We start from the raw sequence: 13320 nt of genomic DNA, 5'->3' as shown, positions 1-13320 counted from the left end.
CACACACACACACACACACACACACACACACACTCACACACTCTGTCACACACACACTCACTCACTCTCTCTCACTCACACACACTCACACACTCTGTCACACACACACACTCACTCACTCACTCTGTCACACACACACACTCACACACTCTGTCACACACACTCACTCACTCACTCTCTCTCACTCACACACACTCACACACTCTGTCACACACACACACTCGTGCGCTGACGCTCTCTTCCGTGTCCCACAGGTGTTCGGTGGGTTTCTATGGTAACCCGTCTGAGGCAGGTGGGCAGTGCCAGGTGTGTCAGTGCAGCGGGGCGGGGTCAGTGCACGGCGTCTGTGACGGACGCACCGGGAGCTGCGAGTGTAAGCCCGGGGTCAGAGGTCATCTGTGTGACCAGTGCGAGGAGAGACACGTGCTGGTCAGCGAGCAGTGTGTGTGTGAGTAACAGCGCTCTATACAAACACACTGATTCAAAGCAAAAATAAACGGGAAATAACAGTAATCATGTTGCAAAATGTATCAATTATGAAACAAATTCAAATAATAGCTTCATTAAATAAAGACAATAGCGTCATTATTCAGATTAATAAATACAGGATTAATAAATACTATAATAGTAAATAAACAATGCTAAAATAACACTGCCTCAACAGATTTATTTTAGTTTATTTTTCTCAAAACCAGTATTCTTATTGTGAACTGAAACTATTAAAAAATCAGCTGAAATAAAATATAAATATTAGATGGAAAAACTCAAACTTAAAAATGTAAAATAGCAAAACTTTTAATATTGATGAATATTATATAATGCTTTACAGATTGTTTCAAAGTAGCTTCACAGTAATAAACAGGAAGATAGCGTTAATGTTGTAAAATGAATCAGTTATGAAACATTTAATTTCAGCTCTACAGAAGACTGTCGTTATTCAGATTAATAAATACAGATAATACTAAATAATACTAAAGTAACACCGCCTAAACAGATTTTTTTATTTTATTACAGACAGGTTTTATTACCTAAAAACTAGTGTTGTTTTTGTTAACTAAAACAAAAAGTATTAAAAACAATTTTCATTATTTGAAATAAAACCAAAATATAAATATTAGCCAGAAAAACTTAAACCTAAAAATATGAAATAATGAAAACTTTAACTGAAAATATAAAAATAAAAGCTAATTCAAAATATTATATATTATATTGACAGTTATATAATGTCAAATCTGAAAATAAAAGCAAATTATTAATTAATACTTTAGTAGTATATAAATAATACTAAAATAACACTGCGTAAACATTTATTTTGTTTTATTTTTTGTTATATACACTTGTCTCAAAAGGAAATGCACCTAAAAACAGTGTTGTTATTAAGTACAACTAAACAAAAATTTTTATTATTATTATTTTCATTAATTGAAATAAATGGTGAGTATCCACACGTCAAATGTCAGTGAAATCTCAAAGAATAATATGAGCAATTCCATGCAAATGTCAACCTTGACATGAAAAAATAATTTTTTTACCAAAATAACAAAACCCTTTCAAAGTATATAAAATATAAATAAATATTAGATGGAAAAAAGACATCAACTTAGAAGTATAAAAATAAAAAAAAAACTTAAACTGAAAATATAAAAATAAAAGATAATTCAAAATATTAGTTAGTAATATAATAGTATATAAATAATACTAGAACATAACAGATTATAATAAAACAAAATATCAAAAAAATATATAAATAAAATGTATACTATTTTAAATGCTATAAAGCACTTTACAGATTGATTCAAAGCAGCTTCACAGAGATAAACGGGAAAATAACAGTAGTGTTCAGTAGTGCCTAAAATGTTCTTCTAAAACAAGCATTTGTCTCAGGCTCTCATGTGTAGGTTCAATAGGTTCTTTTCATTGCCATTAAAGTGAAATTACTGAACATAAATACAGGAGCCTGAGGAAAACTGCTCATTTTAGAAGAAAATTTCAGGCTCTTCTGTTGTTAATGTTGTAAAGCAGCTCAACAGAAGACAAGAGAGTCATTATTCAGATGAGTTCGGTTCAGTAAAATCAGTGTCATCATTCGGCTCATCTGGTGTCCTGCAGCGTGTGATGACGAGTGCATCGGAGCGCTGCTGGACGATCTGGACACTTTAGACGAGTCCATCGCGTCTCTGAACCTGTCGGGGGTCGTTCTCGCTCCCTACAGTCAGCTGATGACCCTGGAGAACCAGACCAGAGAGGTCAAGGTCAGTCACAGGACCTGCATGAGTCAAACATAGATGCAACCTTTCAGTGACAACTCACCGTTTTGAGATCAAAATCGGTCACCTGTGAGTAGGGATGTAACGATTAACCGCGAGCCGGTTGAAAATCGATTATCTAGCAGTTTTTAATGCTTTTCTGTAGGATAGGTTACTTTCCCGCCAAGCAATACGAAATACCTCTAAGTTTTGTTTTCCTCCAGCTGTGCTCCATTTTCCTCATTATACCATGGTGTCAGACTGTTTTCCTTAATCTTCCTTAAGCGTAAAGGAGCATAAAGGAGCACTGTATTGCTGTTTTTAATTATTTTATATAAGAATGACATGTTGTTAATTGATTATCATAAATTATTATTATTATTATTATTATTATTTACACTGCCGTTCAAAAGTTTGGGATCAGTCTTTTTTTATTTTTTTTTTATTTTTTTTTAAGAAATTGATATATTGCTGTTATTCAGCAAGGATGTGCCAAATTGATAAAAAGTGTCAGTAAAGACTTATATTGTTAGAAAAGATTTCTATTTTGAATAAAGGCTGTTCTTTTTAACTTTTTAATCATAAAAGAATCCTGAAAAAATTATCACAATTTTTTTTTTTTAATTCAGAAGCACAACTGTTTCCAACATTGATAATAATCAGAAATGTTTCTGAAGATCATGTGACACTGAAGACTGGAGTAATGATGCTGAAAATACAGCTGCGCATCACAGAAATACATTACAGTTTAACAGAGATTCACATAGAAAAGCTGTTTTAAACTGTAATAATATTTCTCAATATTAGTTTTTTCTCTATTTTTGATCAAATAAATGCAGCCTTGATAAGCAAAAGATACATCTTTAAAAAATATCAAAAATCTTGCTGATCCCAAACTTAAAAAAAAAAAAGATATTTTTTTAAACAATGTAACAAATAATAAAAACTAAAGAAAAAAAGATTAGATATTTTATCTGTTTACTTGCATGTCATGTGACAATGTGTTGCTAAATAATTATAAAATTAATGTAAAATCTTGGGGGAACTTCAAGAGAATGTTTCACATCTAAGGGGTTCGGCTGACCAAAAACAAAATGATACACATCATCAGATATTCAGAATTCGGTATGATATTAAAAAACACTGTTTAGTGATGCTGCTGTGTGTGTTTTGTGTCAGACGTCTGAGTCCGAGCGCTCGCTGACTGAGCAGAGGAAGACAGCGCTTCAGAAGAGCTCAGAGATTCTGGACACCAGCGGATCCCTGAAGAACCACACAGAAGGTGAACACACACACACAGCACTAACACCTGAGATCATTCATACAGAGGATCATCTCATTCCTGTCTGTGTTTCAGGGCTGGTGTTTAGCGCCAGTGAAGTGACCAGCAGGTTGAGTCTGGTTAGAGCGAGCGTTCAGAACGTCACACAGCTGCTCCCAGAAGCCCTGAACATCCTGAGAAACCTCCCTAATGGTGCAGTAAACCTTTTTAATTTTCTGGATAATTTTGGCTGTGTTAATGCAAACAGCATACATTTAGCCTATTTTTATATATATTTCACACTCATTTGCTTTCAAAAATGTATTTTACACTAGGCACAAAAAAAAAGTTACACACAAGACTCAGTACCAAAAATGTCTCCATTGAAACACATTTAAAATATTTAATCACAGTGCATTCTTTGTTAATAGGCTTTCATTCTGATGGCAGTGCTTAGAAATTATTGCTATTTTTAAATGAAATTTTTTTTTTTATTATTAATTTTTAAAAACGTTTTACTGTTTTTATTATTATTAGTAGTAATACTTTTTTTATTTTTATCATGTTGGCACCATTTTTATAAATTTTTTTAAATCGGACACTGCACAAAAAATAATGATGCATCATAATTAATGTTGTTTCTACTCATTGACATATGCAAGACTGTAATAATCCAAAAAAATCTGCTTATCGTTTAATATATGGAGAATATATATATATATATATATTCTCCATATATTAAATAAGCAGATTTTTTTGGATTACTACAGACTTTTTTTTGGTATTTATGATCAGGGCTGATGTTGGTAAAAAAGAAAAACAAAACTATATTATTGAAAGCAGAATTTTTTTATATATATATATATAACATATATTTTATGTTTTGACACAAATTTCACGATTCGATTCGATTCTCATTCACAAGCTTGTGATTCGATTTGATTACCGATTCAATATGGATTATTTTGGATATATATCAGGTACAGTACATTCCAAATTTTCTCAAGGAAAAATAATCTCAACTAATGATCCCCAGCCTTAGATGTTTTTGTCCTCTAAGTACCTCTGAGTAACTTTTTTTTAAATTGATGCACAATGGTTAAATGAATCATTCTGTCTGTTTCTCAGGCAGCAGAGCTGAAGTCCTGAAGGCGAAGCAGCAGCAGGAAGCAGCGAATGCATCTTTACAGGAAGCTCTGGAGCGTCTGGAGGATTATCGTGTGAAGCTGCAAGAGTCATCTTCTGCGGTGGGCTCGGCTAATAACAGCATCAGGAGCACTAACCAGCTAGTCAGAGACTCAGAGGAGACTGGTGAGTGACTTCACTGCACTCTCTCTTCACGTGAGATCCGTATGAGCTGCTGACACTCGTCTCATCCTCAGCCAGCGCAGCCAGATCCAGACTGAGCGAGGCTCACCTGAAGACCGAGCGTCTGTTCGACCGTCTGAAGCCCCTGCAGACGCTGGGAGAGAACCTGAGCAGAAACCTGTCGCAGATCAAAGAGCTGATCCATCAGGCTCGCAAGCAGGCGGCGTCGGTGAGTCTGCCGTCACGTGACACACAGCAGTATAAACCGCACTCTCACGCATTTGCTCTAGGGCTGTCAAAAAAAAATCGAATTTCGAATATTCGTCGAATTTAAAATAATCCACATTCGAATGCAAAAACGTTGCATTTGAACTTTAGTTGTGCGTTAAGGAGGCAGCCTTATCAGTGGCGCACGAGATGACGATGTAAGTGTGTTATAATGTTTTTGTTACCTTATCCAGTTGAAGCCACTATGCGTATTGTTTCATTTTAATCCTTTTGTTAGTCTATCCAGTTGAAGCCACTAGATGCGGCGCTGCTGCGTTTGTAGAGAACAATCAATGCAGAGAAGATGTTGTTTACATCAAAACCGAAACCAAGCCGTTCACACAGAACACATATTTATCACATTTTCTAGAGGGACGTCTAACAGCGTTGCACTCGCGTCTCGCACGAGAGCCGCATGTTTACATATAAGGTTTATAAACATTATTTTAAACATTATGCACTTTATTCAAAGATAGTCGTGTTATTTTATTATGCTTTGAAGAAACGTGCATTAGGCTGTCAAAATGGCTGAAAAACTAAATTACATTTTTTACTTGAATATTATCAATATTCAAATTATATTTGAATTTAAAAGGCATAATTTCAGTTAGGGGAGGAAAAAAATTTTTGGCTTCTCTCCTGAGGCCACAAGAGGGCGCATCGAGCAAAATATTACTAATGCACGTTAGGCCATAAAGTCTCGAGACGTGTTTTTTTCAAAGTTGAACTAACATTAATTTTACATGGCTTTCTAAACATGCGGCTCTCTTGTGCGAGACGCGAGTGCAACGCTGATAGATGTCCCTCTAGAAAATGGGATAAATATGTGTTCTGTGTGAACGGCTTGGTTTCGGTTTTGACGTAAACAACATAATCTCTGCATTGATTGTTCTCTTTTTCTGCAATATTTTGAATGAACAACGCAGCAGCGCTGCATCTAGTGGCTTCAACTGGGTAGACTTACAAAAGCATTAAAATGCAACGACACATAAATCGTCATCGCATCTCGTGCGCCGCTGATAAGGCAGCCTGACGCACACCTAAACGTTTTTACATTCGAATGTGGATTATTATCTTAAATTCGACGAAAATTCGAAATTCGAATATTTTTTTGACAGCCCTAACGTGCATTAGTAATATTTTGCTCGATGCGCCCTCTTGTGGCCTCAGGAGAGAAGCCAAAAATTTTTTTCCTCCCCTAACTGAAATTATGCCTTTTAAATTCAAATATAATTTGAATATTGATAATATTCAAGTAAAAAATTCGAATTTAGTTTTTCAGACATTTTGACAGCCCTATTGTGCTCGGACCTCTGCAGATTAAAGTGGCTGTTTCTGCGGATAAGGATTGCGTGCGAGCGTACAGACCAGAGGTGAGCTCCAGTAACTTCAACACACTCACGCTGACCATGAAGACCAGCGAACCGGACAGCCTGCTCTTCTACATGGGCAGCAGCGCCAGCGTGAGTCAGATCACATGACCTGAGCTGTACACCGTCTTATTTTAGTATTATTCATATACTATTATAGCTTTTATTCATATTTTTAAAGAGCTTACATTTTCAGGTTTCATGTTGGTTTTAATTTAAGATTTAGTAAGTTTATGTGCTTTTGTCATTTGTATTCATTTTTCTTTATTTTTTAATATCATTATTCAACCCTCTACATTGAGAGTAAATCACGACTCGCCGTCGCTTTGTCTCACACACGCAGCGAGAGAGAATTGACGCGCTACATGTAAACGATATTCTTTGTTGTATTTTGCTGTCAAAATAACGGCGTTCCTTTGGAATTCTTCAGCTTTTAAGAACTGTCGCTTTCTCCGGTAGTGGGCGGGGCTAATGTGCAAACGACAATCTCATTGGCTGGCGCTCATCTATTATCGTCCCTGTTTTGATTTCAGCAAATCAGTTCGAGCGAACGCACACAACTTGATTAATATTCATGAATCCAGCAGGTCATTAATCCTTCATGCGTTTTATATTGTTCTTATTAGTAGAATTCGTATCATTATTATCTTATCAGTATTTTTGTTAGTTTTTTCCCATTTTTTGTTTTAAACATTTAATAATTTCAGTGATTCATCTTAAACTTTAGTATTATTTAATTAAACTTTAGTAAATAATTTTTAGTTCAGTTTGAGTTATTTATTTCCTGTTATTAATTTTAGTGATACATGTTTATAAAAATAAAAACTTTAATAATACTATATAACAATATATTAAAATACTATTATAGTTTTTATTAGTATTTTTAAAGAGCTTATATTTTCAGGTTTCATGTTGGTTTTATTTTAAGATTTAGTAAGTTTGTTTTGTGCTTTGTCATTTGTATAAATTTTTCTTTTTTTATATCATTATTTAGGTGTAAATTATTATTTAATTAATTTCAACATTTTTATTTAAACATTTAATAATTTCAGTGATTCATCTTAAACTTAAGTATTATTTATATACTATTACTGTTTTTATTAATATTTTGAATTTTTATATTTTCAGTTTTAATTTTTGTTTGTTTTAGTAATTTTGTTATGTACTTTTGTCATTTGTATTTTTTAAAAATGTTCCTTTATTGTTTTGTAATATCATTATTTAGGTGTAAATTATTTTTAGTTCAGTTGTAGTTTATTTATTTCCTGTTATTCATTTTAGTGATACATGTTTATAAAAATAACTATAATAATACTATATAACAATATATTAAAATACTATTATAGTTTTTATTAATAATTTGAAGTACTTTCTTTCCATTTTAGATCTAGTTTTGGTTCTATTTGGTTTAGTTTTTATTTATTTCCAGTTAATAATTTTACTTATTAATCTTTAACTTAAATAAAGTCATTTTTGTTACTTTTTTTTTAATATATTTCTATATAGTTTTTATTAATTTTTTTTAGTTATTTCCACTTTATTTCAGTGATTCATTTTGAAGTATTATTTATATATTGTTATATAGAATTATGATAATTTTTATTAATATTTTGAATTGGCTTTTATTTTTATATTTTCAGTTTTCACTTTAATTTTAGTTTAGGTTTTAGTAATTTTGTGTGCTTTTTGTCATTTTTATTAGTTTTTTGTAATCTAAATCTTTGTAATTTGTTTAATTTATTTTTATTTTATAAACATTTATATAGTTTTTATTTATTTCCAGTTAATAATTTTACAGATTCAACTTGTTTCAGTCATTGGAACTGAGAATTATTATTTTTTTTTATGCATGCAGTGTGATTGTATGTGTATTTCAATGTGTTTATATCCACATCAGGAGGATTTTATGGCTCTGGAGATGCATCATGGGAAGGTGTCCTTCCTGTGGGACTCTGGCTCTGGACTCACCAGACTGGAGTATCCTGACGTTCAGATCAACAACGACCGGTGGCACAGGATCAACGCGACGCGGTTCGTGACTCTCAGTGCTGATGGGATGTTTCGGTTCTTCTCTTTGAATGACAGACTCTGACGTCCGGTTCTCCTGTGATTGTGCCGCAGGTTCGGGAGACACGGGACCCTCACCATCCAGCAGACGGACTCCGAGCCGCTGCCTGCAGTGAAGACCACAGCGTCTGGGTCCTCCACCGTGATGGACGTCAGCAGATCCACCTGGGTGTTCGTCGGGGGCCTCGGTGCTCAGGTGAAGGTGAGGTGAAGATCCAGCTGCTGTTCCTCTGTATTTGGCCCTGTTTACATCTGTTGTGTTTTTCCCAGAAACCCCCAGCGGTGAGAATGACCCACTTCAGAGGCTGCATGAGCGAAGCGTCACTCAACGAGAACAACATCGGCTTGTGGAACTACGCTGAGAGACAGGGAGAGTGCGGCGGCTGCTTCATGAGGTAAAACACACCGTTCACCCACCCTAGCAACCATCCAGTGCAGCCTAGCAACTGTATAGAGACATAAAGATACCATAGCAACTGCCTAGAAAAACCCTAGCAACCATCCAGTTCAACCTAGCAACCATATAGAGACCATAGCAACTACCTCGCAATGCCCTAGCAACCATCTGTGTTGCCTTGCAGACACTGAAAACACTCTAGAAACTGCCTAGCAACACCCTAGCGACCATCCAGTTCAGCCTAGCAACCATATAGAGACATAAAGATACCATAGCAACTACCTAGCAACGCTGTAGAAACCATCTGTGTTGCCTTGCAGACACTGAAAACACTCTAGAAACTGCCTAGCAACACCCTAGCAACCATCCAGTTCAGCCTAGCAACCGTATAGAAACATAAAGATACCATAACAACTACCTAGCAACACCTATGTTGCCTTGCAGACACTGAAAACTCTCTAGAAGCTGCCTAGCGACACCCTAGCAACCACCCAAAACAACCTACCAACCACATAGCAATGCCCTAGCAACCATCTAAGACAACTAGCACCAGCAGCAACCACTGAAAACACCATAGCAACTTCCTAGTGACACCAAAGCAACAACCCAGACCACTCTAACAGCTATATAGCAATGTTCTAGTAACTATGACACCGCTGTCTAGAAACTACTGAAAACACTAGCAAAATCCTAGCAACACCCTAGAAAATACATAGTAATGCCCTAGCAACTGCCTAGTAACCACCCAAAACACCCTAGCAACCACTGAAAACACCATAACAACTGCCTGGGAACCACAAAACAACACCCTAACAACTGCCTAGTGACAAACTAGCAACCCACAGAACACCCTAGCAACTGTTTGACACCTAGCAACTGCCTAATAACCGCCCAGAACACCCTAGCAACCACTTAGCAATGCCCTAGCAACCATCTGTGATATCTAACAACCACAGAAAACACCATGGAACTGCCTAGGTCCCACAACACCCTAGCAACCACCCAACACACCCTAACAACCACTTAGCAATGCCCTAGCAACCATCTGTGACACCTAGAAAACACTGAAAACACCTTAACAACTGCCTAGGTCCCACAACACCCTAGCAACCATTAGCAATGCCCTAGCAACCATCTATGACACCTAACAACCACTGAAAATGCCATAACTGCCTAGGTCCCGCAACACCCTAGCAACCATCTGTAATACCTAGCAACCACTGAAAACACCATAACAACTGCTTAGGTCCCACCTCAGCTTAGCAACCACTTAACAATGCCCTAGCAACCATCTATGACACCTAGCAACCACTGAAAATGCCATAACTGCCTAGGTCCCGCAGCTGCCTAGCAACACCCTAGCAACCATCTATGACACCTAGCAACCACCAGCCCTGTTTCCAGCTAGTGTTCAGATGTGTTTTTGATGAGCGGTAAATACAGGTGGAAACAGTCACTGACGCTCTTCCTGTCCTGTGTGTTTCTCGTCCATCAGTCCGCGCACTGAAGACACGTCGTTCCACTTCGACGGCAGCGGTTTCTCTGTGCTGGAGAAGTCCCTGCGCTCCATGTCCACCAGCGTGGTCATGTTCTTCAAGACTCTGTCTCCAAACGGCCTGCTGCTGTATCTGGCCTCCAACGGCACGGTACATTCACTTCTCACCTCCTCACACTCCTCACAAGCATCTCACTCATTTACATTACATTTACATTTAGTCATTTAGCAGACGCTTTTATACAAAGCAGCTTACAAATGAGGACAGTAGAAGCAATCAAAATAAGTGCTATAACAAGTCTCAGTTAGCCCAATTATATTAATAATTATATAATAAATAAAAGAATAGAATAAGAATAGAGAAAGCTAGTGTTAGAGGCCGTTTTAAAGAAAGCAAGCAGTTAGGGAAAAAAGTTGTTTTTTTGTTAATTATATAATAAATAAAAAGAAGAATAGAATAGAGAAAGCTAGTATTAGAGGCTTTTTTTAATGAAATCAAGCAGTCTCTTCTCATGCGCGTTTGTAGAGAGACTTCCTGTCCATCGAGCTGGTGGAAGGGAAGGTTCACTTGACCTTTGAACTGGGCTCCGGAGCACTGATCTTGACCTCCAGCAGAACATACAACACCGGCACCTGGTACAGAATCGCCCTGCAGAGGAACAAGCGCCGAGGTGCCGCTCTGCTCTCTTATCCATTACATCTGGTAGGTTTCTTATGAGGTTTAAGCTCACAGGAAGTGCTGTGTGTTGTGTCTGCAGGTCATTTGTCGGTCATGGCCGCTGATAAACCCTCAGAGCGAGAGGTCATGGAGGCGGAGTCACCGGGTTCGGCCTCTGACCTCAATCGCTCTGACCTCGACCCCATCTACATCGGTGGATTACCGGCCTCTCGACCAATCAGGTGAGAGCAAACTCTCAGAAGATATGTGTGTTACATTGCTTTGGAATTTTTTTGTCTTACATGTGATTTTCTTGTGCACGGTTGCAAGTAATTCCTAAAGACTCAAGAGTCATTTTTGTCTTATATGCGACTTCCTTGTGCACGGTTGCAGGAGGCAGGTTGTGGCTCGCTTTTTCGTCGGCTGTATGAAGAATGTGGAAATCGCTCGCACAAACTTCGACCTGCTCAGAGAGTCGTATGGCGTGAAGAAAGGCTGCGTCCTCAAGGTACAGCTTCACATGAAAATTTAAGAATTTAATCATAAAAAATGTGCAATTTAAAAAAAAGAAAACAATTTAAGAGGTAAAAATGTAAAATTAAAATAATTTAAATAAAACACTAAAATGTTCAATTAAAATAAAATAAAAAACTAATTAAGAGGTAAAAATGTAAAATTAAAATCATTTAGATAAAACACAAAAAAAATAAAATGCTTAAATAAAACACAAAAAATGTTCAATTAAAATAAAAATAATTTTAAAAGTTAAACGCTTCAAAATAAAACACTTAATAAAAATATATTAAATGGTAAAAATGTAAAGTTGAAATAAACAAATCATTTTGAAATAAAAAGAATCAAACCACTTGCTAAAATGAATGAAATGTTTAAAATATAAAATTAAAATAATTTTTAAAAGTAAAGCACTTCAAAAATTTACAATTAAAATAAAAGAAAATTAATTAAGAGGTAAAAAATGTCAAATTAAAATCATTGAAATAAAACACAAAAAAATAAAACACTAAAAATGTACAATTAAAATAAAAGAAAATTAAGAGGTAAAAAATGTAAAATTAAAATAATTTAAAATAATTTTGAAATAAAAAGAATCAAACCACTTGTTAAAATGAATTAAATGTTTAAAATATACAATTAAAATAAATCATTTTAAAAGTAAAGCACTTCAAAATAAAACACTCACTGAAAATTAATTAATAAAAATGTAAAATTGTGTGGGTTTTCTGGCATTTGTGTATTTAATGGATTCTTGTGTCTGTTGAACTGCAAAACAAACAAATCTGAAGGTGTTTGTCTTCAGCTGTAATTAGTTGATTAAATGAATCAGTTCACTCATTAAATCACAATTATTGTTTACAGTACTGAAGTGTATGTGAAAAGTACAGTATTTTTTATTGCTTTTCATTTGTTATTGTGCTATAAAACAAAGGACACTGAAATAGTAAGTTAAACAAAAAATACAATATTTTGATTAATATAAATATTAATACTATATTTATAATATTAATATACAGTATTTATATTTATCATTACTAAAGATTATTTTAAAGCCCCTTATTTAAGTTTGAACCCCTTTCATTTTCTTTGTTTAAATCTCTAAAATAGTGTCAATATAACATATTATCAATATGGTAATTTTAGATAAAAAAATATATATCTAAAGCTCTAAAATATTAAAATATTATCATTTAACATTATTGCTATAATCATTTGAATAAAATATATAATATCTAAAACTAAAATCTTATCAATATAACATATTATTACTATAATAATTTTATATTAAAAGATAGAATATTAATATTTTTTGATAGATTATTACTAAAGATTATTTTAAACTCCCTTAATTATTATATTCTTTGACCCTTATCTTTTAATACAAACATAGACATATAAAGTTCTGTGATCTCCAGGAAAGTTATTAATTATAATTGAAGGAGTATTTCTTCTCTTGAAGTTTCTGATTTGGAGGATTTTCTGCTGTGTTTGCAGCCGATCCGCAGCGTGTCGGTGTTCGGCGGAGGTTTTCTGGAGATGCCTGCCGTCCTCTTGACTCTTCAGGCGGAGATCATGAGCAGCTTCTCCAGCAGACGAGAGCGAGGAGTGATCCTGGCGGGATTCAGCTCACACCGACACACACAGCAGGTCTGTTCAGTCTTCACAGCATCGTGTGTGAGTGAGTGTGAGTGTGAGTGAGTGTGAGTGAGTGAGTGTGAGTGAGTGAGTGTGAGTG

General features: G+C 35.3%; 1 protein-coding gene across 1 annotated transcript in view; it reads left to right on the top strand.

Moving 5' to 3' along the window:
* Positions 1-2219: 2219 nt before the first annotated feature.
* Positions 2220-13320, top strand: part of LOC107687223 (laminin subunit alpha-1-like) — a gene marked incomplete at its 3' end in the record, with an annotated part of 14853 nt that continues 3752 nt past the window's right edge. The window contains exons 1-14 of the mRNA XM_016484460.1: positions 2220-2252; positions 3426-3528; positions 3604-3720; positions 4636-4818; positions 4890-5044; positions 6402-6545; positions 8350-8483; positions 8574-8721; positions 8790-8914; positions 10412-10562; positions 10938-11082; positions 11170-11311; positions 11463-11577; positions 13080-13255. Of these exons, the coding sequence (XP_016339946.1) occupies positions 2220-2252; positions 3426-3528; positions 3604-3720; positions 4636-4818; positions 4890-5044; positions 6402-6545; positions 8350-8483; positions 8574-8721; positions 8790-8914; positions 10412-10562; positions 10938-11082; positions 11170-11311; positions 11463-11577; positions 13080-13255 (1871 nt within the window). The remainder of the gene's footprint in view (positions 2253-3425; positions 3529-3603; positions 3721-4635; positions 4819-4889; positions 5045-6401; positions 6546-8349; positions 8484-8573; positions 8722-8789; positions 8915-10411; positions 10563-10937; positions 11083-11169; positions 11312-11462; positions 11578-13079; positions 13256-13320) is intronic.

The sequence above is a fragment of the Sinocyclocheilus anshuiensis genome, unplaced genomic scaffold (assembly GCF_001515605.1).
Source record: "Sinocyclocheilus anshuiensis isolate Anshui unplaced genomic scaffold, SAMN03320099.WGS_v1.1 scaffold5408, whole genome shotgun sequence".
NCBI lineage: Eukaryota > Metazoa > Chordata > Actinopteri > Cypriniformes > Cyprinidae > Sinocyclocheilus > Sinocyclocheilus anshuiensis.
The sequence above is the reverse complement of the archived record's forward strand: the minus strand, read 5'-3'. Positions and strand labels throughout refer to the sequence as shown.